Raw genomic sequence first — 26,992 nt, forward strand, 5'->3', positions numbered from 1 at the left:
CCTAATTTAAGCAAACTTGACTAAAATCTTGGTGGCCAGTTTTTTTTTAAAGTTAACTATCTGCCTTTGACAGAAAACCATGGCAACGGCGGCCATTTTGAAAATTCCTAAGTCAAACTGCAAATCAGCACATGCCAGTTATCATTTCTGTGAAGTTTCTTTCCATTTGGGACACTTTGATTTTTTTCGCATTTTTGCTGTTTCCTTGGAAACGGCGGCCATCTTGAACCATTCCATACCAAGGTGCACAACTGTACATGGGGGTCCTCATTATTGTAAAGTTCCATCAACATTGTTCCATTAAATTCCGAGAAACACGACGGACAAAATGTGTGGAAGAAGAATAATAAAAATAAGAAGAAAAAAAAAAAAGAAACGTAGAATAACAATACGTCACCCCAACTCCGTTGAGGGTGCCATAACAATTCGATGTTAAGGTGATCTAGAATTCAGTTTGACAGCTGCAACCATACTATTTTTTGACTTTTTCCAACTGGACCAAGTCACTACTTTACCTTATAGTTCATGACCCACAACTTTTTACATGTATTAACTTGCTTTTTATGCATCAAATAAAAGAATTACATTTGAAATGCGTTTGAATTTTTTTCGCGTTATTCACGGTCCATACTAGGGAATATTTAAATCAAAGGACATGAACTGTGTCCCCGGACCTCATAAGAAGAATTTTGATATTCATAATAATGTTTGATTTATTTACAAAATTTAATATTCCAAGCTACATGTTTGATATTGTTTCATTTTTTGAACACGTAGTTTTAATATTGGATTTTGTTGGTCTATTGCAAGTTTTATTTAGAATATTAGATTTATTAAAATGAAGGCATTTTAGTGTGATTTAAAAAAAACTACAGAAATTTGGTTATAAATTGCTCGATGTTATTGATACCGATTGCAACGAGAATGTCACGTGTATCTGGAATGACCTTCATTAGGCACATTAGAGTCAAAACATTTAGTAAGGCAAAATACTTTAAACATTATAGAGCAAATGAATGAGAGCATGAAACGAGCAATAGAACACCTGCAAGGTCACCTTTATCTAAGGGAGTTGCAACCTTAGTTTTAGTATAATAACATAATTCATAACCTGATTTTATCGCCATGCTATATTTCTAATCGCAGTATTCACATCTTTATGTCCATATCTTTTAAATAAACCTGCAATATAAACTAATTTTATAGCCAACGACTTTAACATCAGAGTCAGTTCTTTAATATAACGATTTAATTATTTAGCACATCAATGGTCTACTAATACATACATGTATCAACATCCTTGCCAATTTGATTTAGTATTTATAATAAATAATATACGTCAAATCCTCTCACAGACACGTCACGAGCAAATAACAATGCATACACTACTATCTCAGGTTAGGGTGAAGGTTGGCACATGTTAAAAAGTTTAACATTTTTATGCACCTGTCCTAAGTCAGGAGCCTGTTGTTCAATGGTTGTCGTTTGTTGGTGTGGTTTATAGGTGTTTCTCGTTTTTTTATATAGATTAGACCGTTAGTTTTCATGTTTGAATTGTTTTACACTAGTCATTTTGGGGCCCTTTATAGCTTGCTGTTCGGTGTGAGCCAAGGCTCTGTGTTGAAGGCCGTACTTTGACCTATAATTGTGAACATTTTATACATTGTGACTTGGATGGAGAGTTGTCTCATTGGCACTCATACCACATCTCTTTATTTATATTAACATAAATTTCAGTTTTACTGGTATTTGAAATTCCATATGTTATGTTTTGCTTAAAATAACATTATTGATTGAACATTATTCAAAAATATCAAACAGAATTAGGGGGTTAAAGGTTCAAATGCATGCTCATTATAATGGCATCTTACTTTTGAAAATAGTTTGGGATTTTACTGGGTTGCGTTACTAACATTGAGCTAAAAAATATTTTGTTATGTTTGTTATGAGGATTTTGGTTTTTATTTAGAATAAAGAATAAGTAAAGAGAATGATTTTGCTAACGTTTACAAAATAACAGACAGGCAGTATAGCTGAAATTAAAAAGGGGCGAATACACAGCGGGTCAATCAAAAACCGTTGGTCGAAAAAAAAAATCAAGCAAAACCATGTCATTGATAAATACGAAGAAAACACAAGAAAACCTCCACAATCACTACACACTAAAAAAAAGATTGAGCAAATTGAAATCCACCAAAAACCGGGTTTAACTCAGGAAGGGTTCCTGCTTCACTGGTGGCACCATTCGTAAATGTAATAAATGGGAATACAATTAGAGATCATCAGCACAATACACACAAAAATGAGACCCCCCAAAATCACCGTTACGAACATCAAACATGAAAAGTTTGCTCTCAAATCATAAGTAAGCAAACAATGGTCACATGATGTATAATTCAATCAAATTGAGAGCAAATTACATTTTGAGAATTTTACAACAATCCTTTCGGCATACATTACTTCTATGAAAAAATTAAACAGAATTTTATAATAAAACAAGGATTTGTATAGTCTTACTATACAAATCCTTGATCAAAATAACTTAGTATCATCTATTGGAAAAAAATGAAAATGCAAAACGAGCAAATAACTATTATTACACTCCCATATAATACCTCACGATACCAAGTAGCAGGGGTATACATAGCTTTAATCCGTCTGTAAATCAAACTGCCATTTTTGTTTCCGGATTCTAACTCTAACACTTTATATCGGATTGCAACCATACTTGGATATATGGTCACAAATTATGAAAGGAAGATATCTGGTGATTTTAAAGACACCGTGTCAATGGTCAAGGTCTTATTTACTAAACATAAATTCAAATTTGTACAGCAAAGTGGTTTCAGGATGCTAAATCAAGTACTTTCAAAAGGATTTTAATCTTACTTGGATCATGTAATGGCTAAATGTGATGAGAGGAAGATCCCTTTTGATTTTGAAGTCTCTATATTTATATCTAAGGTCAAGGTCATAAGAATAGACCGCAATAAGTGCAAATCTTTTGCACCCGGATCCTAAATCAAAAACTAACAAATGACAGTAACTATCACATGAAAGTAATTAAAGCATAAAGCATGGTTTCAGTTGTGTATCGAACACAGTTAATGATTATTTTTGCTGTACAGAAACTGGACAATATACACAAATGCGCTCGTTAAAGACTAATTATGATACAGTGAAGGGATCTTATGAATGAAATCACTGTTTTCACTGAGCAAACACTAATTTATTATCACAATATTAAATTTTTGCACACGACTCTCTCATTTGCAAATGAATTATTTGGAAAAAAAATGCGGGCTTGTTTTTTTTTTTAATGAAAACAATATGTATTTGTCTGATACTGTCAGTCATGATTTCAGACATTTAAAAAGAAAATTTGACAAATATAAAGTTTTGAACATTTATAAAGGCATGAGCTTAAACGAAAGCATTGAAATTGACAAATATATATACAGAGTAGTTTTATTGCAAAATCTGTATTTTCAATTGCAATCGTCAATATTTCAAAACGAAGAAATTCAATACAGAGAAAATGTTTGCAGTCCATTACCTTAAAACACACAGAAGTGAAATACTTTACCCAGTGCCCGGTGAAATATAGTGAAATAATTTCATATAGTTCTGCTTCATTATTTTCTTTCGTTGAGTATATTTGAAAAATAAGGTAAAAACCGTAACAGCTTAGATAAACGTACATTAAATTTATACTTGTTTGTCATTGATTACCGATAACAACGATTTAACGCAAACACAGTCTGTAAAGGGGATGTAAATAATCACTTTTACACATTTCTATCAAAAGAATAAAACTTTCCTTCCACACAACTTAAAAGGAACTTGTTTTTTTTTATATATAATTTAGTTATTAAAAAAAACATTAACAGTTCGATTTTCATTGTATAACGTTAAGTTTATGGGATTATTTCACAAAAACTATTTGCACGTTATGAACATTTTAGGGTAACTTTTGATATAATTCACGATATTCTTTTTGTTAAAAAAAGCTCCGGGCAATGATAAAAAATCATTTTCTTCTTCTCGACTGGATATTCTTTTTCTCGCATGGAACAACATTTGAATCATGCTGTCATATAGATGTAAGATCCTATTTGTATCTTTGACCAAAGAAAATCATAGTCATAAACTAAACTAAACTACACTACTCGTTGAAGTATCATTCTAGTGTCGTTTAAGGGCAAACGATACAGTTTTGATCCCACCGTGAACTGTTTTACGAAAATTTGCATACAAGCTATTTTTTACTTGCATAATTTAAATATAATAACATTAACGGTACTAACTTTACTGCATCAGGTGCGCATTTCGACAATAAATTTCTCTTCAGTGATGCTCGAGGCCAAAACATTTCACAATCCAAAACTTACTAAAAAATGAAGATCTTATAAACCAGATCGGACAAAAAGTATATCCAATTCCGGACAAAGAAACAGAGCTTTGCATGAGGGAGATATGTTCCTTAATTTTGAATAATTTCCAAAATTTTGTAACAGCAAATCTAAATGACACAATACTGGTATATTCATGCCAGTACCGAAGTACTAACTACTGTATCTTATGTAATAAAAAAATGTACCTTCATTTGCTACTTTTGGAGATAAAGGGGGAAAATTCAGACATTCACTCAAAAATTTCGATTTCTTTGAAATTTCTATGGACAGACATACTAAATTTTGTTTCATCAGATACAGATATTTGGAATATCTTTTTTACATAAGTTTGCTCTAAATTTGTGTAACAATTCTTTAGAAATAATTCATTGTATTAAATTTTCTTGATTTTAGAAAAAAAACCGGCATTTTTTACTGTACAATCTAATTTAAAAAAGATTCATCTGAAACTTGTTCATAAAAATTGTTCCTAATAATCATTATACATAACCAAGCCAATTGTCATAGATAAAAAGAGTGGTATATGTACTCGTTTTCAAGCAAATGGTTTAAATCAGTCATAAAATTAATCTTTTCCCGATATGTCACAAAAATAACATTTAACGTTGGCAACGTCATTACCTCGAGACCACCGAGGTGATTTAAAAATTTTAAAGAGCTAATATTTGATGAAAAATAATTTGCATTGTTAGAAACTTGCAATAAAGGTAACGCCTGTAAACTAATTGCATGCTATAAAGTATGACATAAATGATTTTTACATGTTAACACATATGCAAAATAATAAAAAAAGAAAAACGAAAATAGATGCACATTCTACAGTTTAACTTTTCATGTCTTTTTGATATCTTTTATCATTAAAATGTACTAAATGCTAAAATCAGACGTTCAATATTGAAGAGGAGATGTTTCAAATTACTCTTAATTTTCATTTGATGTCTATTAGGGTGGTTTTATTATTTTCCAATTAAACATGCACATTTACATTATCGTTTTGAACAAGTTAATCCTCTTTATCAAAATACTTTCCTTTATTGGGAAACCAAAGTCTGCACTTCCTGATGCACAAACTAGATATAAATTTCACTATATCATTTCAAATATAATATAATACATTAGTCAATATTGATTCGGTTTTCGTAAGGGTTGTTAGATGCTTTCGATTATTGATTATTTAAGAATTGAATGCTTCTTTTTGTAAATTTATTGGGGTGTAAAAGCGTTGACCGTAGTACATTTAGTATGAAGCGCGGAAGCTTCATTCTAAAAATGTGCGCACAGCCAACGCGTTTACAACCCTATAAAATTACTAAAAGAATCATTAAATACTTATAATTACATTTTTTTGCTAGGAACATGAAAACGCGATTTCTAACATTTTTTTTTATTTACCTGTGCACTTTATTGTGGAAGCTCGTGTCATCATGAATGTTACATTTCATTTTGAAATGAAGGTTAATTTCAAAATGACGCGAGATTGCTGTTAGCCAATCAAAATAACGTTTTATAATGTAACATAAATGTAATGTAATTATATATATATATTATTTATGTCTTGATCTTTTCATTTCTGACACCAATTAGATTATAGAACATGCTATTTCTTTTAAGTGTTAATAAAAGTTTTTAATAGGAGGGACACAACTTCTTTTTGATCTCGTCATCTTTATGTATATAAATGCCTATTCCGTCAATAGAGGTAAAAAGTGACCATAACCGTTTTTTTTATTTAGTTTCTACTGAATGCTTGCAGTTAAATTGAAAAACTGAAAGCTTGCAGTAAAACTGAAAACCTGAATGCTTGCAGTTAAATGTTGAATGTATCAACAATTAGATATCATGCAAATTATTTATTTTAAATATTTTGACTTTTTAAACCGCCTTATCTGTCTTATAGTCAACATAGTTAACTTTAAATATGATTGATCCGTTTATAAATGTTATAATATTCACCAGCACATTAATATTTAATATAAAAATTTACGAACCACATTTCATGAAACGACGTTTTGGTATAAATAGATTTTCAAAACAGTTCAGTTGCTATTTATTGATCAAGTGTAATGTTAATATCATTTAAACACCTGTTCCTAAAACTAAATTTGCAGCTAATAAAACAAAATAAAGGCAAATATCATATCTTTGATCAAAAGAATACCAGTATATTAAGATACTAAACTACTAAAAATGCATCATGTATAGCGTGTTCCCCAAATGTTTGAAAACTAGACGCTTAATCAATATTCAATTCATCAGTTTATTCTTTACTTCTAGGACATCCAATTAAAAATCAATCAAGATTCTTGTCTCGTCTAAAACCAGAATTTAGTGCTATATATAATTGAGAATTAAAAGATTAAAAGGCATATGTTGAATTATACAATCATGATCTTCTAATAATACATATTAATCATTGGACAACCAGTTTAATGTTTATTACGCAATGCAAAGCTTTTTTTATCTATACGATCGAAATGGTAGCAAGTGACCTTCACATTTTGCCTGACGCGCTTAAATAACTTTAAACTGTTAAACAAATTCATAAACGTTTTAGCATTACTAAACATTGATATCATACTAGGATAATATTTATTATTTTTAGACTTCATGTCAAAATGCCACATTTTGATTGGTTAATACGAGGGAGACAATTTACTCTATCCAAGGACGTATAATAATATACGTCCTTGCTCTATCCTATGGAAAAATACTCTATTACCCTTCACGAAGACGCTTGCTCAAATGTGCGCTTTAATAAATACGGATGATTGTTGTGTACAAGACGACATAGTTTATTATTATACTTCACGTAAAAATGCGATATTTTGATTGGCTTATACGAGGGTGTTAATTTACTCTATTCTATGGTAAATACTCTATAACCCTTCACGGAGACGCTTGATCAAGTGTGCGCTTTATTAAATACGACTCTATCCTATGGCAAATACTCTATTACCCTTCACGGAGACGCTTGATCAAGTGTGCGCTTTATTAAATACGGATGGTTGTTATGTACAAGACGTCATAGTTTATTACTTTGAATTTGAAATTTAATCGACAGTAATAATAGAACATTCAGTATAATAAATTAAATAACACATATCTGAGAGGGTGATAGAGCAGATTGTTACCCCTCGAAAAGACATTGTCAACCTTGGCTTCGCCTCAGTTGACAATGTTTTCTCGGGGTAACAATCTGCTCTATCACCCTCACAGCTATGTGTTATTTATATATTACTTTGAATTTTAAATTTAATAGACAGTAATAACGGTACATTCAGTATAATAAATTAAATAACACATATATGAGAGGGTGATAGATTGTTACCCCTCGAAAAGTCATTGTCAACCTTGGCTTCGCCTCAGTTGACAATGTTTTCTCGGGGTAACAATCTGCTCTATCACCCTCTCAGATATGTGTTATTTATATATTATTGTTACATATTTCTACCAATTGTTTAAATTTACGATATATAGATCGTTGGTTTTTCCGTTTGAATGGTTTGACACTAGTAATTTTTTGGGGCCCTTTATAGCTTGCTGTTCGGTGTGAGCCAATGCTCCGTGTTGAAGGCCGTACCTTGACCTATAATGGTTTACTTTTATAAATTGTAACTTGGATGGAGAGTTGTCTCATTGGCACTCATACCACATCTTCCTATATCTAAGTATATATAATGTCAATTATTTTTTTTCAAATTGATGAAATTTGACATTACTTTTTTTAAAACATAACGTGTTGCACGAAATAGATGAACAATGTGTAAAACAGTGTTTATTTATTACATCTATAGGCGGAGTTTCTATAATTCTATAATCTTGGGGGTTGTTTTCTTGTCAATATGTTGTTCTTAAACAAATTGGAACCATATGACAGAATCAATTGATTTGTATTTCCACCAATGAAAGATAAGCATTTTAATGAATTGAACAGCTACTGTGAATATATAACCATATAATTGGCGACACACACACAATGGAAAGTGATGATAACTTACTTTGATACTTTTTTTTCTTTTCTTGTAGGTATTGGTTATGCCTCCTGTTTCATGGCCTATATTGTAGCCTTTTACTACAATATGGTCATCGCATGGTCATTTTATTATATGTTTTCATCGTTCACTACTGGGCTACCATGGACGACATGTGATCACGAATTCAACTCTGAAAACTGCTGGCAAATTGAGTGGGATTCTAACGAGACATACTACAACAAAACGTACAATAGTAATACATCTGTGTCGTCAACGTTCGAATTCTTTGAGTAAGTATTAGTAAAAAAAATGAAGCTAAACAAAAGATCGTCGTGGGTTTTCTGCATAATAACTCATCTATGCGAAACAGTACTTCGTGACCTTTTACCGCGTCAAAATTATAAGGATTTACAAAAACTTTCCAATATTGATATCTGTATTTTTATATTAAAGGGTCCTTTACTATACTTGTTTGCAATGTTATATATGTATCCTGGCATCAAGTTGATAACAAAATCTAAACACATAATTCAGTTGTATTATTGTTTGTTATGTACTGTTCATTATAGAAGAAAACCCAATGTAATTTATTCAACTCTCAAGAAATCAATTATAAGACCAAACCATTTATCAATATATTTTTTTTCTATAATCATACAGGACATATTTACATAAACTAGGGACATGTGGTATGATTGTCAATGAGACAACTATCCAACATTCCAAAATAACGTGGAGTTAAGCAATCATATGTCACCGTACAGCCTGTAACAATGAGCAAAATCCATGCCTCGACATGACAAAATGAGAAACAATTCATACGAAAATCAACAGGCTGATTTATGACAAAAACGATAAACGATAAATAGAAACAACGGACAGCAAACAACGACAACCACTAAACTACCGGCTCCTGACATGCGACAGACACACACAGAATGCGGCGGAGCTAACTTGTGACATTTTTTGTGAGCGCTCAACCCTCCCCTATTCACCTTTAGACTTTTTGCAATACATGTACCGCTTAACAATGACTTTTTTATATGTTTTTTCTTAATTTACACAGACGTGGTATGTTAGGACTACACAAAAGTACAGGAATATCTGATCTTGGGAATGTTAAATGGCAATTAGCGTTGTGTACAATGTTAACGTTTACCATTCTCTACTTTTGTCTATGGAAAAGTGTTAAAAGTGCTGGAAAGGTATGGTTATCTTATTAAATAAACTTGTACATTGTCGTTTGTGATCGTTTTTATAGTACAGTGTTTTGTATTTTTTGTTTGTCTCTTCCGTCGATAGCTGTGATACCTGCATGTACATCTATTGATAGAGACAAGAGTACGTTTAAACACACATCAATATTGATAAACGTAATGATCTAAGTTTCAAATAATACATTTCCTTAACTGAATGCTCCTGTATCTCTATCTATCGAAATTTAGACTGCCACTGGAAAATGAGGGTATATTGGATAGGGACAGAAATTTAGCCTTATAACAGGCCACTTACGAACCCCTCAAAGAGTTGTTGCAAGGGTTCTTAACGTGCAGAGAGTGTGGCAATCTCTCTACACGAGGCATCGGATTTAACGTCCACATTCTGACTAGACGTTGCTGCGTACTTTCTACATCCCGCACAGCCAAACGGACGCCCCACTTCGGCGAGGGTTTTACTACTGGTCGGAAGAAGACAAAAGGGACCATATTCCCAAGTCACCCTTCTGGGGTCTATTATCCTAGATAAATGCCTTGTTATGCGAAATATTATGACGTCAAAATCAGTTTTAAAGGGAACGATAGGGGAATCCAGACGCAGAAAGTATGCGCTTCACTGTTTCCGAATTTGTTGCATTTTAGGTAATATTTTCAGAAGCACACACTGAAATGTTGTGTAGAAGGTCACAACGTGTAAAATAATGGTTTATATGACAAATAGCGTAAGGTTTTGTCATTTTAGAGTACGAACAATAAAATTACCAACAATACCTAAGTTTTCACAACAGCCAATTTTAACAATTACTATTGCTACTGAAAATATTGACATCATGGATAAATTAATTCTCCGGATGCATTAGATGTAATTTGTAACTGTATAAAATTTGTTATTCGTACGAGATAGATACGTAAAACGCGTTTTATAATTTATTAATTTAAAACAAAATATTAGTTAATAGTCTGCTGTTTATTTTGATACAGAATCAAAGCATCTATGCATCATTAACATATTTACCACCTTGTATATGATAATAAACCGTAAAAAATTAATGATAAAGGCACTTGTGAAATGATATTAAATGTTGGGTGTTGCGTTTAATTACTTAAGAAGGTAGAATATCTAAAAGTCGACACTTTATTTATTGATGAAATGTTAATTGGTTTTGTCGGTGCACAAATGATGAACAGATGTTTGGGTCCATGAAGGAAAAAGTACCATGATACTGTCAATTCAAAAATCAAGACGCAGATGTGACTGTTTTCAGTTTGAATTTCGATATACATACTTTATTAGTATACTTAACTTAAAATGAAAAAAAAATCATGGTGAAATCACGCGGTAATTGAGGTTGCGCGTGATCTTTGAAACGTTCATTTTTCACACAACAATGTCACATCAAACCATAAAAAAAATCATGCTTCATGAAATGATTTCGTGTCAATGAATTTCTGCTCTTCGATTAAAACCCTATATAATGTTAAAAAACCGATGATATAATAGAAAGGTTTAAAATCGTCACCATATATAACATTTTAGAAAATGTCTATATTTTTCAATTGATATTTTGCAACAAATTAATTTTATCGCATTATGTTTAATAAAATTTAACTTATTCACTTGTATGTACCTGACCCGGATTTGTAAAAACAATAATGATGAGACCAATATAAAAACACTACAAACTTCTAATATATTCCAATTGTCGTTACCATAACCCCGTCCTCTTTTCCTCGAATGTTAACTACGGATTTAGACTTATCACCGGGTTGTACTTACATGAGCAACACAACGGTTGCCACATGTGGAGCAGGATCTGCTTACCCTTCCGGAGCACCTGTGATCACGGTTTTTGGCGGAGTTGGTGTTGCTCATTCCTTAGTTTTCTATGTTGTGTTTTGTTTACTGTTATTTGTCTTTGGGGTTTTTCCTTTTTTTTTGCCATGACGTTGTCACTTTATTTTCGAATTATGAGTTTGAATGTCCCTTTGATATCTTTCGACTCTCTTCTAAACCTCTCTAATTGCATTTTGTTTAACCACAATTCAAAAGAATTTTTTATACCTTTAAAATATAACAAAAATTTTCTTCAGAATTAAAGACTAATCTGGTTCCCTTTATTACTTCTCCCCTTTGTCTGACTGAATTTATTGCATTAACAGTGATTTACAATTTAAGGTCTTTTTAAGATCTGCAATGGTGGTCAAAAACCTGTTTTCAGAACCGCCTTTTGAATCAGAATTAAGTGAAATTTAGGTATATCGGAATCAGTTTTAACCTCTCTTTGAACTTTCATATCATTATGCTCTAAGCAGTTCTAGAACATTTTTTTTCAAAATTATATAAACAAATTCTAATTCGGTGCGTCTAAGCAAAACGGAGATCAATTGACAAATAATTGATTAAATAAGGACTGAGCTGTAGACACCCAATAGAAAATCGTCGAAATTCCATATATGTTCATTATAAAACAAATAAAACATTTAGAAATACTCGCAATTGCGGCAAAACAGTCTAGATGATATTTCAAAAGGCTAGTGTTTCTTCCTTTCGTACATAAATATATTTTTTGTTTGCCGATAATTTTTGCAGAATGTCTAAGTTTATCTGACCCGTCCTACAATGCTACTGCATGACACATTCGAAAGCTGGTAGCTACTTGTATATAAATAGTGAACAAAAGCATTGTGCGCAGTAGGTAAAGACATGAACAGACACAATTATCCCTATCGCTTTTCTTGCTAACGATGATAAAAACATATATCAAGCATTTGTAATACACCAGGAATAGATAAACTCATCTTAATTAAACGGAGACTATGGGTTGTCCCTTAAACATCAATATCTGTGCGGTTTACATCTTCTTTCGAAGATATAAGATGAAGATGCAAGGCAACGGTTCCATTAATATATGGTTATTGCACAATTAATATATGGCTATTGCACACTTAATATATGTCTATTGCACAATTAATATGAGATTGCTGTCTCATATATATATAATCTGTATGCCTTTTAACTACTGAAGATATTTGCAGACAGATTATGGACAACAAAGTGTTATTCATTTTATTAATACTGCATCTTTTGCTTTAATATAAATGTTTTATATCTACTTGGCTTGTGAATATATCAGGAACTCAGTATTTTTAATACATCAACCATTTATTACAGATTAATTATCTTTATTTGACTTTAAAATGATTAATTGATGTTTACATAACAGGTGGCCCAGTTTGCACCAGTCTTAACACATTCGAGATTGGATACTTGTTCTTGTTTAGATTATTACAAGATTGATGAATATAATTATACGGACGTTTATCTGTATCACAAGTCAAAACTGGAGCACTTGATTTTGATATACAATCGATAATGGAGGACGACATGGTTTTTTTAACACGGGATATGAACTTTGAGTTTGTTTTTAGTAACAGCGAGTATCTTTAATACGCTATAATTTCATATTGTTTTACAAGTACTTGTTGTTTTTTTAATTTGTATAATACATTACGGTTATTTTAGAAATGAATATTATTGTATCGTCTGATATGTACCTTTTGTTTACCCTCTAATTGAGATGAAAAGGGAAAAGGTTGAGATCTGAAAAAAAAAAAAAAAAAATGGTTTAGTTAAAAAAATCCTTCAATTCGTTAAAACAATTAATAGTTGAAAATTTATTCGTTTTATCTTATTCATTTTGTAGTCATACCGACTACAAAATAAATAAAGATAACACGAATAAATTTTCGGAGATGAATATTGGAGTATTTATTAAAGGTAGAAGAGTTTCAGTTCATATCTTTTTTTTTTTTTTTTTAAAGTTTTATTGCCGAAATAACTGTAATAGAACAATTAATACGTTTGCTTTAATTCTTTATTTTGTATTTGAAGGTTGTATGGTTTACAGCTACAATTCCCTACCTCATTTTAACTATTCTGTTGATCAGAGGTGCCATGTTGCCTGGTGCAGCAGAAGGCGTTAGCTATTTTATCACACCAAACATGAGTCGCTTAGGTGATCCACAGGTACAGTCATTTGTAAACAAAACCGGGTCCTTCAATTTTGAAACGACCCATTTCTTTAGTTCCATGCATAGGAATACAAATATTGAGGTGCTCAAAATTACTAGTCTTGTATTCTCCATGTTTATATCTTTATTTCCGAACATTTCTTTCCGTACAATATGCACAATTCAATAAAATAATAAACAAATTCGAGGTTATGTTAACTAAATTTACTATTTTGACGTTCATTACATCTCCCAATCGAAAATAGGTATATATGTAATTATATTCTTCAATGTCATAAAACAAATAGATTAACAGAAATACTACTTTTTCTATGTCTATTCTGTTGTCCGTCACCGTACCGGATGTAAGTTACTATTGAGACGAAACATTTACTGCCGGGGTACTTTATTCAACAATTGCATTTATACAATACAGTATCGTCCATGTTAAGTGCCAATCTGCCTAAGAATCAGGCAGTGGTGAAAACATGACAAACAAAAACCCACTCAAGTTGACATTAATTTTTGTTCAAAATGTATAATGGTGCACGAATATAACATTCGTTTCCTTGTCCTGTTCTGGTAATTCAAGATATAGTTTGGTTGAAATGCACAAGAAATGAAAAATTAAGGGGAGCTTACTCCGTAATTTGCTATCATTCTAACCAAAATTTATCTAGAGATTTCTCGAATAACCAGACACGCAGAAACGAAAGACCTACCATTTCTAACTCAGGATGAGGGTAACTTCAAAATAGGATGGTTAGGTCGGTGGGTTTTTTTCAGCCATGTTTTGATTTTTTTCAAAATTGCCTGATTCTTACAAAGACTGGCACTTAAAATCTAAACAGACTAATCCTATACTAAACCATATTGGTAATGTTAAAATCTCCAAAAAAAAAGGCATTTAAACAATACAATATTGTCAATTAAAACAAATCCCACATTTAATTCAGTACGGTATTACCCATTTTAAAATGTAAAACAAATCTATTAGTGACACACAGTCTTTATATTCAAACACAAAGCCGGACGTTTTGTAAAAAAAACGTTAGCATTCAAAGACCTTTACAAGGTATTGTCTATTTGATTTGAATACTACACAATTAAAACGTAAAACTAAAAGCTGTACATAAAATGCAATAGCAAAAAAAAAAAAAAGCAACAAAATATCTCGTTATATCACATTTAAAAGGAAACAAAAAAAATATCTGTTTCGCATTCTATCAGTTGAGTTGCATTTTACCACAATATCATTGTAATATTGATAATGTTAGGCTCATAATTTATAAATAACTCCAGATCTCAACACTTATGATTGTTCAGTAAAGCAATTCCGTGTCAATGCATTTAATGAATAATGTAATAAATGAAATGTTTTGCATAATTTTGAATTAAGACTTATCTTTCTTGTATCGTAAAACACAACCATTTCAACGAAACCTCCAATGATGCTATTTTCAAAATCAACACCAAAGCCTTATATAGTGAAATAAAGATACGTTGTAATTCATATTGTACATCATAACAATTTTACGAAAAATGCTTACATTCCTTGACAGTGGTGACCTCATGTTGAATCTTCTATTTTAATCCATTTTACTCCTCATAATCGCAAAGTTTTGTATGTTTTTCGACTTATAAACTGAATTTTTAGTGTAACTGGAAAAAACCGACAACAGATCAATGCGCGTAAGATGCACAAAAATTATCGTGGCATTATTTCGGACATATAGTTTTAAGGTATATATTAACAGTTTTTATAGAACGTCATCGGAATTTTTTATAAAAAGTCTTTTAAATCAATGTTATTTGAACTCAGTTGATTAGTTGTCCCATTGGCAATCATACCATATCTCCTTATTTGATATTCTAATTGGGACTATTTTGTATCACAGGTTTGGATTGATGCTGCAGTACAAATTTTCTTTTCAATTGGAGCAGGATTTGGAACACACATAGCTTATGCTAGTTACAACAAATTCAACAATAATTGTTACAGGTATATTAATATTTACAGGACATAAGGACTTGAATATTTGTATCTAAGAGGGTTTATATTTTTGAAAATGTATTAGGGTTTGAAAAAAGACATATACCAATACACTATTGCATTATGTATTATCAACCATTATGTATTATCAACCATTATGTATTATCAACCATTATGTATTATCAACCATTATGTATTATCAACAATTATGACTTGTAATTTGATTGTTATATGAGTATGTTGACGCATTTCCTCTCGAAGCATCTGAGTTCAACCCTGAGTGTTTTCAAGTTTGCGTTTTTCTTTGTTTTTATAGTGATAAAGATTATAACACAATGTTGACTGCTGTACCCCTATTTTTGACATTTTTACCTATTATGTCTGTTTGTTTTGTTCACACATTGTTTTCAATATAATGGAATTTTATGCGACTGTCATACAAGTGAGAGGTTTAGCTACCTATAAAACCAGGTTTAATCCACCATTCTCTACATAAGGAAATGCCTGTACCAAGTCAGGAATATGGCAGTTGATTTCCATTCGTTTGATGTGTTTGAGCTTTTGATTATGCCATTTGATAAGGGAATTTCCGTTTTGAATTTTCGGTACTTTTGTTATTTTACTTTTTGCTTAATCTCTAGTTTTCTTTGTTTTTGTTTTTGTATGGACTGATTCTTTTTTTTTTTTCATTTGACCATGGATATCAACGTTTACAGAATAAAACATACTTACAATGTAGAATATGCATTTTGTGATATACTTATAAATGACAGAGTAAATAAGGCTAGACACTTTATGACGAAAATAAATCAACAAAGTTGTTTCGATTATCTATATTGTTATTTTTTCCAAAAAAATGCAATTGCAAATCAATGAGTAACAATACTGTGACCCACTTACACTTACGTGGTTTATATTTTCAATGTTCCAAGTTCTCTCTAATAAAGCTATTGATTAAAAATGATTTGAAAAAGTATGCTGAACGTAATGAACTTGTCATGAATGGACGCAGTTTTGTTTGTTCCCTTCGTTTGTCTCTTCCAAATTGATTTACGAGATTTGAACATCGGTAAATTAATTTTGCATACAAGTACCCATTAAGAAACCGTAAAACTGCTGACTGTTTCACTCATTTTTAAAAGATTACTATTTCACACTACAATTAAAATCGGAATGTCATTGTCGACATTCATTTACATCCTCAGTGTTATATAACCCTTGTACTTGCATGATAGTCATTGTGTTAAAGGAAGATGCGATTAAATCTTTTAAGAATAATGAACATTTCAATAATTTGGCGTTGTTCCGATTTCATTCAAGAACGCATGCTTATAATAAAAGACACTGTATTGACATAAATATATCTATATTGTTAAATAAATCATAGTAGATATCATATATTGTATATCTTCCATATCTTGGTATTGGTTTAAAATTGTAGAACTTTTACTTTACGGTTTTGTTTATGATTGCAGAGACTGTTTAATTACAGCAGGTGTTAACAGCTTTACGAGTATATTCTCAGGATTCGTAGTGTTTACCTATTTGGGTTACATGGCAACACGACAGCATAAACATATTGATACAGTTGCCCAAGAAGGTATTTCGACTTATCAAATGTGTCATACGTACTGTCATTTTTATATCTAAATACATCTATAATGTCTAAACTAGATTGAATTCCTTTTTAGTCTTTCAATTTTCGTTTACAGACAATTAAGATATATTCACTCTGTTTGAAGACTGTTCATGTAATGCATTTACCCTGCAGTACGCCCTATATACCAATTGAATGTAAAGTTATTGAACAGACGTGGTTTAACTGAAAGCGATAAAACATCTTCTGAGTTTATTGAAAGATAAATATCTTTAAAAAATCAATATAATATAACGAGTTCCTGTTTAGCCATTTATATGTTTTGTTTAGTGTTCAATTTATTTCCAAGGGAAACAAATGTACTAACAAAAATACCTGACTCAGTACAGTTATTTTCAAAATACATATATTTGTATATCTATCATATATTTGGCGAATGGACATTAACATCGAATGGAGAAGTTGCAAGCCAACGAATGTTTTTTTTTCTAAATTGTTGAGTATGGCATAATTTTGGAAATCTTGTCTGTAAGGTTAAGCAAACTTTGTTACCAGAGGTTAACGCATATTTTTGTCGTCTAAAACATGAGTAGAAATGACTAAAGGCAGGTATAGAGAAAGCAACTCTACAATATAGTAACACCAAATAGAGCTTTAAAGATAGGTTCAAGGCAATGTTTTTGTTCTACAAAAAAGGGCTAATTGTTGTTTATTCAAAAGATATGATTGTCAGAGTAATATATAGGATATGCGACTTTATTTGTTTTAAGAATAATGATTAATCTTTCATATCATGAGGCATACATACCTGTTTGGTTTATTTTCAGGACCTGGACTAGTCTTTATTGTCTATCCAGAAGCAATTTCTACTCTACCTGGATCATATGCTTGGGCCGTAATGTTTTTCTTTATGCTTGTTACACTAGGAATGGATAGCGCAGTATGTAAACATATTAAGTTTTATGATGCACATAATTTTGATAGTTTTAGAGGATTCGATAAAGTTTCAGGGCTGAACCTTTTTTCAATTTTACCAGTTTAAAATATGATGACATGGGAGTAAAAGACGCTAAGCTAATCTTATTTAATACTTTTACACAATACTTCATGACTTCATACAACGGCTGCTAAAAAAATACATTTATGTTGAGCTATATATTTTATGTCTTCTTGCTGAATATTTCAAAGTTGGGTGACTTTGATGATCGCAAATATCCAATGAAACCTTTAATAAAAGATACGACTGATACAGTTAAATTCGTAATCATTTGAATACTAAGGTTTTCAATACCGAGACATAGATGCTATTCACCTTCGTATGAGATTTAGCCTTCATACTGTTTTTATTCAAGCGCTACTTATAAGTCTTACATAAACGAAACGTGCGCATGGCGTACTACATTGTATGTCTGGTATCTTTGACAATTTCTTTTATATACATTTTTAAACTTGACAAAAGAGGGGACGTTTTTTTTTTTGAATTATGAACTTTCAGTTTTTATTAAGCAACGTCACAGCTACACATGAACGAGTATACAATCCAAAAATAATACGAAATATAAGGGCTTGTGTTTCCTACCAACATTTCACTGATAAAGGGTAGATGCCTACAAGAACCTATTACAGTAAAGGTTCTTATTGGTAAATGTAGTAGTCTCTTCGACAGTTTACGGAGGCCATTTTTATTTATTTGACTGTTTTGGAATATCCGTGGTCATTTGTCCATTACATTCCATTTGTCGTACGTAAAATCCCTTCATGTTTTGTCTCGGTTGTTACGACACTTTTCCAGTTTTTTTTTGTCATTAGTAACACCACATATGCCACAAGTGGAGTAGAAACTTATATTTCGGAGCATCCAGTTTCAACCTCCCTCCTCTCTCTCTCCTTCTTCTTTCGTGTTGCTCGAGCTCTAGTTTTCTGTGTAGTGTTTTGTGGACTATAAATGGTTTACTTTTATAAATTTTGACTTGGATGGAGAGTTGTCTCATTGGCACTCATACCACATCTTCTTATATCTATGTTCATCATTTTCCTTCTCTTAATAATTTTGTTTACTTTTGTTTGATTGTTTTATCTATTTCTCCTCAGGTGGCAAATCAACTCCCTATTAAATTGGAAAAAAATCAACAAAGTCGTATTTTTTTATAAAGGAGAAGGTCCGGTAAGGGTTCATTTTGGCCTGAAATTCGAAGTACATCTGATGAAAGATTTATGACATTTTTTATACAATTAAGTGTCTACTTCAGTCGATTAAATTAGTTTATGTTAAAGATTTTAACTGATTTGGTCATCAATGAGGCTCAAATTCAAGCTTAAATATGAAAAATCTATCAAATATGCCATAAAACGTCACTTTTCAGATGGTTTTTGTCTAAAATGGAAGTGGCCGCATTCGTGTTCAGTCTCAACATTTATATATGTTAAGTATTATCAATAAATACAACATATATTTAAATATTAAGACTGAATACAAGTGCGGCCACTTCCATTTTAGACAAAACCGTCTTAAAATTGGCACAAATGCTAAAATTGTGAAGATTTCAGTATTTTTGCATGAAATAATGATGCTTGTACCTGATGCATGTCCATTGTACTGTCAAAAACAGCCCATATTTATGTAACAAAAGTATTCTACTTTCCAATAAATAGCTAAAAGTTTAACATTTTCAACAACGTTATAAAACGCTGTAATTTGGGGCCAAAAAGGGGTCTAACCGGACCTACTCCTTTTGATTTTCAGTCATAACAACAGTTTAATAACATTTTTACATTTTAGTTTGGTGGATTAGAATCTCCATTGACGGGTTTTAGGGACCAGTTCTACAGAGTATTCCGTCACCGTTGGACAAGAGAAATCTTAACTATGTGCATAGTAATCTCAGCATTTTTCTGTTCGTTACCTTGCACAACTTACGTACGTTACTTTTCAAAATGCTATCAGATGTTCATATACTAGAAAATTTGCTTAATTGTTTATTGTTTTTATAAAATACACTGTACATATAATTTGAATGTAATATAGCCACCTACATATGCAAATGTGTGCATTTGAATGGGAATTTACTCTTCAAAACATGACTATGCGAAAAAATTAAATTGTCGAAACCTCTTAAACCACGATGGAAGTAAAAAGTTCAATTATTGAAACACAGATGTATGTAAATTCAATTCCATAATCTTTCTTTGAATCCTTTGAATTGTGATGTAATGAAGCGAACATCATAAAACGATAGCTGTTAACACTAAAATACCTCACCGAAATATTGTTTTGTTCCAAAAAGGTATACACATGAATAGTGCAGAAATCCCATGCTGATGTTGATGAATCGTATATTTATTGTTGGACTAGTATTCACAAAATTCATGATTAATTATGGAATCTTGCTCGGATTGATAATGTTTTGGCTTTGTTTATACATGTGCAATAAAGAACCTTTCATTTTTACATTTCACGTTATTCCATTTCAACGTTTAGTAAGGTGTAGAATCAAAGAAGCTTAAGATGCAGCCCTTTCATTTATTGCAAAGATGAAAGAAGGATTCCTTTTCTTAAATGAGCCCAGTTCAAAAGTGAATACTCGCATGAACCCGTTAATTAAATACCATTTTGTAAAAATATTGCGTTTTTATGCTGAATATTTAACAGAGTTTCTCTTGCTAGTAGTATCTGTCAATGTTTTTAAACTAATGCTAGCAAATGCTTCGACCTTAAGAGATAACTTTAAATGTTAGTAAATGCGTAAGCACTATAATGGCAAATACAATTATTCGAATAAAAATTAAACATACTAATTTAGTGGGAATGGTGTGTTTCTCATGGGGGTTTGCAAAGTATAACATGGCATACGACTGTATACTTTTTCTTTTTATAATTCACAAATACCATTAGAAAATACAATTTTATTAGTGACTGCATTTGGGAACATGTATATGCAAAATGCCTGAGATAAATTTGTAAAATGTGAATTTATTGAATGATGGGTTTTTTTAATTAACCTTCACCAGGAACGCTCAATATTTTTGCGAACATAGCAATCACATGTTCATATTAGCATGATAAAGGCAACCATAGACGTCTTGATTTGATAATATGTCACTGCATGTATTTTTGAGATCAATAACTTAATTAAAAATTAGATATGAGTAACTCATTCATTCCTTATCTACTTGTTCTTTCCACTTCCAGGGTGGCATGTATGTATTCAAAATTCTTGATACATTTGCAGCAGGAACATCTCTCCTGTTCATCGTGTTATGTCAGGTCACTGCTATTGCATGGGTTTACGGTAAGTACAAAATTAAACTTACATGACAACCCATAAAAAACCCGTATGCCATTTGAAAGTCAAATGCTAAGTACGTGGTATACATTCTATAAGGATGTTTTTCTTTGACTTTTTTTTGTCATTTTTGTCCCCTTGGTTTCTTTAATTTTTAATTCAGTTTAATCCATTCCGAACTCCAGTGAACTCTAAAATTGTTTTTTTATATACAAAAACGTTTGATAATTGGTTTGATAAACTGTTACTAGTAAATAAATCAGATATTTTTTTTCCTTTTTCAAATAGAATTATTGGTAAAATCAGTTAGTGTATGTTTGAAGTGTGTAATACTATTTACCCATATTTTGCGAAATACAAAGCGTTGATTCGGGTATAGAAATATGGTCATCAATGGACTTCTCCTATTTGGCAGTTTAACAAACCGAAATCTAAAAAGGGTCGGCTGTTTGGCTGTACATGATAAATTAATACGAAGCCACGCCTTGTCTGAATGGGGACTTTAATCTAGATACTACGGGTAGAGTGAATACATGTTTTGACCTGATGATCACTTTTGCAGAAACTTCCTTTTTGATGTACTATTAAATTATTCTTGTTCTGAATATGCATGAATTATTTTCAACTGATAGTGAAGGAAACTTAGATTTATCAATCAATCAATTGTACTTGAGAATTTCAGCAATGAATAGTATTTAATGGACAAGCACCTCTTTCTACAGTGACTGTTGTAAGTTTACTGTACCTGATAAATTACTTTATGACGCAAGCTGAATTATTTTGTCTTATACTAATATGTATCTGTTCCTTTCATACATAACCGTTCTGTATACTATAAGTATTGATGGTTATTCATCTTCAGCATTCAAATTAAAATATAACTATGAACAAATTTCCCGATTCAGGTCAACTAAGTGCTCTCAATGGTATAAAAAATAAAATAGCAAAAATACCGAACTCGAAGGAAAATTCAAAACGGAAAGTCCCTTATCAAATGGCAAAATCAAAAGCTCAAACTCATCAAACGAATTGAAAACAACTATTATATTCCTGACTTGGTACAGGCATTTTCATGTGTAGAAAATGTTGGATTTAACCTGGTTTTATAGCTAGATAAACCTCTCACTTGAATGACAGTCGCATACAATTTCATTATATTGACAACAATGTGAGAACAAAACAAACAGACGTAATAGGTAAAAATGTGAAAAAGAGGGGTACAACAGTCAACATGGTTTTATAATCTAAGTCACTATACAAACAAATACATATGTCATTATTTGAAATGATTCCATAGCAGGACCTTTGGTGAAAGTTTGTAATGAGCAAACTGTAATCAGCATTTAAGGTTATTTACAGATGTTCAAAATGTTCATTAGATCTCCTCCACTGTCTTGTAGTATCCAATAAGTTTTTAACAGTATTTCTTCCCGTCTAACACAGTTAAAACGATCATAAATATATTCCCTTTTTAAATCAATGTCTTACCGTTTTGTCATCAAAAACAATTCAAGAAAATAATAAAAGTTAGCAATTAAGAAATAAATGAAACGTGACGTGTCTAAAAATACATCTAAACTTACATTAAAAGGAAGTGTTTAAGGCTTGGTGTATTTCAAATAATGCAGACACATATTTTAGACATTCCAACTAAATTGTACAAATTTTAAAAAGGAATAACAAAATCGTGTTTATAAATGGCATTCTGCATTAAAAGTACATAACGACTATTATAAATGTATCATTTTGTTTCTTTACATAGATTTTGATTATCATGAAAGGATCAAAATTTTTTATTTTGTGTCATTTTGTTTTTGTATTGGTTACCTGTATCGAAGAGAACAATAACCATACTAGTAAAACAAATACAGTTTTAACCAATAAAGTTCTGTGTTATGACGCTTTGTCCAAAGAATATCACTTTTAACAACTAAAACTGACGAAAAATGGAAAATCACACATTTTCGCCTTAACACGCCCCATCTTATCTTTACAAAACTTTTTAGAATATGACATTTATCTGAGATGGTGCTTCTTTTTGCGAGCTGAACAAGTAAACTATCAAAATGTAAACCAAACACATGTACATTGGCTACAAATTATTGGAATGTCTACATATTTATCTATTACAAATTTATAGTTCTTATATTTTTTGCTTAACCTTCTTATTTAGTATTCTTATTATTTAATTATCTTATAGGAGTAGATCAGTTTTGTACTGATATACATCAGATGACTGGACATAGACCAGGACTTTATTGGAGACTTTGTTGGAAATTCATATCTCCTACATTCCTCATGGTATGTTCAATGTATCCGCATTTATTTAATTTGTATCTATGAGTTAACTTTCTTTAGACGCTAAAACAAAACAAAGAGAAAACTTAATGCTAATGATTATCGAAATACACATTTATAGAACAAAGCTACAGTAGTAGCTATAGGAATTGCATTTATTGTAATTTGGTGTTACAATATTGCGTTTGTTTTTAATTTGCATATTTCCTTCATTTGGATGTTTTAAAATAGGAAAAATACTCAGGTTGTTTTTAACCTCTGTTTGTTGATGATTTTTTCAAGAATATTGAGGAATATTTCATTATACATACCTATAGCTCCTAGTTAACAAATTTTGAACTGAAAAAGTCATTTTGATCTTAACATTATCTAGAAAGTTTGAACCTAAAAACCTTTAGTCTTATTAAGTGTAAAAGTAAATTTTTCAGATTTTTTATTGTTGAAAGTTCAGTAGCTTTTCAGACAATCTTCTGTTTAATGTATGATGATGTTATGAAGATGGAACATGTATTTAGTGCCTATCAAAAATATGCTATTATATTGGATAAGAAAGTTTATACAGGGTCACTGATGTTTTTTTTTAAATGACTGTATAACATATTCGTATTTTGTTTTCAAGATTATTGTGATATCAAGCTTTCTGCATTTCCAACCATTAGTATACAAAGGGAGTCTTGGGACTTACACGTACCCAAACTACGCTAATATAATAGGGTGGACAATCAGTGGACTTTCTATGTCTTTTGTACCAATATTTGCAATATACAAGATAATAAAGACACCTGGAAATTTACGATTTGTAAGTATAAAAAACGAGACGAGACAAAGGGGACAATCACCACACTTTTTTGATGAAGGACAAACAGTCCTGTCAGAAGTGATAAACAAAAAATAACTTTAAATAATATTAAAAAAAAAAAAAAACAACATTGAGCACCAATTTTGCATATTTGTTGAAACTTCACATCTCTGAAATAGTTTTATTTAGATTTTTTATAATAATCTGATGGCGTTTTCAACATTTGCAGCTATTCGAAAAAATTATGATTCTTTTCACATTTTATCTTGCCATTGGCTCAATCTTTATGGCACATTTTTGTAATTATTGTTATCTTTGTATTAAAATTTCAAAACTATTTATTAAAAATAGTTCATTCGTGCAATATATATACGTACTTGGTAAATTATTGAACATTTATCAAAAAATTATTGCACTTAAAAGAGTAACAGCGAACAAAACATTGTAACACGTGCTTATTTAAAGTATTTTTTACAATACATATTTTTTTACAATTGATAATACTATAAAAGCTGTCCATACACTAATTACATAGTATGGTGCTCTTTATGTAATGAAACAGTTGAGACTTGGCTAAGTTGTGCCTTGTCATTGTTTTCAGTAAATTTAAGCCCATGTTAATTATTTTTATCTACAGTAAAAATAATACACATAATCTACTGACCCACAACTAATACTTTTCTTTGTGCATTCATTAAGGAACTAGTCTCCCTTTTCGTGAGGTTCCACGAGAAAAGCAAAAGAACAGTAAAGAAATTTGACAGTTTTATTGAACATTTGCCACTGAGCAGCTGAGAATTGACATGTTACATGTTGGTGTAAAAAACAAACAAATACACAGGGAAATAATAAATCAGCAAAAACATTTGAGTAAGATAGATTCTAAATATGTTCTTCGAATTAATAAAATTGTCGGCTGACACTTCAAAGAATCAACAATTCATCCTCTAAGACTTTGATAGACATTAATTTAGCTACTAGTATGTTCTTTGTCGCCCCTTTCCCTCCACCCCTTCTACACATTTGAAAATGCTGTTTGTAAGACGACTTATAATTTCAGAGAATAGCACAGTGCATTTCACCAAAGTGGGAACAGGAAGAAGTCCAAAGCGGTGATATTAAAAGATTCAAGGTATATACCTGATTATAACTGATTAGCTTTTTTGTCTCGACATGTTGTCGCTCATTTAATGAAAAAAAAAACAGTTTAACGTTACCCTAACGGGATATAAAATCTAAATTGTGATGGATTTTATTGTCATAAAAAATATTGGTGAACATGGAACTTCAAATATAGACAGTTTCCAATGTGGATATAAACGATGATTTAAAGGACATGAAGTTTTGTTTTTGTATTCTAAATGTGACAGCGACCCAACAAAAAAAAATGATATATTTGAAATTTTTTCCTACTGACTACTTTTTCAGTTTATTTTAGCGCATATTTAACCAAAACACATAAACACAAAAAAACACAAACAACACATATACACAATAAAAAAGCTAATCAAAATGTCAAATGGACATCATTTAGAACATATAGAACTTGATTGTTGCGGGAATGACAACAATTTTGAATATTGCAGTTTATTAGTTTTATCAGTATTTCATAAATCTTCTTACAGAAGCAGCACTGGCTGAATGTCTAGCTGTAGTGTTGTCATGGTTTAGATAACGTAACCATGGTAACCAGTTATCTGTTGTGTTTTATACTGGATGTGAAACAGTGTCGTAAAATGTCCAAACCAGGTCATACCCGTATATGTTGTTGATGTATATATTTCGATAGAATCATTCTACAGAAAAGGTGATAAAGCATGCCAAGTCAACTAATGGAATTCGATTTACCAGCATATGTGTATTTTCCATTTGTGAAAAATAAGACACATTCATTTATTTGTCGTAAAAATTAAGGAATCTTGAGTAATAAACATTTAATCATGACTTACAGAAACTCTCGCATTTCTTCCTGGGAGGTGCAAAATTGTACAATGAAAATCGTTTATCTAACCTGATTAAAACATGATATCTATAAACTATGATCATTTATTTTTAGTGATATATTTCATGATCAGGCAAATAATATCTGAGAAGTGGAAGAAATCCAATTACAAAACTTACTTCAGTGCAAAATAATTTGATATCGTTTTAAAATATTACAGCACTGTACTAGTATCTGTTATTTAAAATAACAATCTCATAACTTGAACAGTTATCAACAGGCAATATTGAAACGTACACTAGTATCTGATATTCAAAATAACAAATCAAATCAAATCAAATCAAATATTTTACTGTCATATAAACTTTACAGTTTGTGACCAAAATGTATTAACACAATAAACATATATACATACATATCAAACATACACAATAAAAAACAGCATCAAAATTTATAAAAACAA

General features: G+C 31.0%; 1 protein-coding gene across 1 annotated transcript in view; it reads left to right on the forward strand.

The window, feature by feature from the left end:
• Window positions 1-26,613, forward strand: part of LOC127700409 (sodium-dependent noradrenaline transporter-like) — a 46,493-nt gene extending 19,880 nt beyond the window's left edge. Inside the window, exons 4-15 of the mRNA XM_052203855.1 lie at window positions 8,442-8,679; window positions 9,456-9,594; window positions 13,499-13,633; window positions 15,516-15,619; window positions 17,086-17,210; window positions 18,035-18,147; window positions 19,987-20,124; window positions 21,397-21,496; window positions 23,691-23,791; window positions 24,408-24,587; window positions 25,648-25,719; window positions 26,213-26,613. Of these exons, the coding sequence (XP_052059815.1) occupies window positions 8,442-8,679; window positions 9,456-9,594; window positions 13,499-13,633; window positions 15,516-15,619; window positions 17,086-17,210; window positions 18,035-18,147; window positions 19,987-20,124; window positions 21,397-21,496; window positions 23,691-23,791; window positions 24,408-24,587; window positions 25,648-25,719; window positions 26,213-26,236 (1,469 nt within the window). The 3' untranslated portion in view covers window positions 26,237-26,613. The remainder of the gene's footprint in view (window positions 1-8,441; window positions 8,680-9,455; window positions 9,595-13,498; window positions 13,634-15,515; window positions 15,620-17,085; window positions 17,211-18,034; window positions 18,148-19,986; window positions 20,125-21,396; window positions 21,497-23,690; window positions 23,792-24,407; window positions 24,588-25,647; window positions 25,720-26,212) is intronic.
• The last annotated feature ends 379 nt before the right edge of the window (window positions 26,614-26,992 follow it).

Source organism: Mytilus californianus, unplaced genomic scaffold (genome assembly GCF_021869535.1).
Source record: "Mytilus californianus isolate M0D057914Y unplaced genomic scaffold, xbMytCali1.0.p SCAF_5, whole genome shotgun sequence".
Classification (NCBI taxonomy): Eukaryota; Metazoa; Mollusca; class Bivalvia; order Mytilida; family Mytilidae; genus Mytilus; species Mytilus californianus.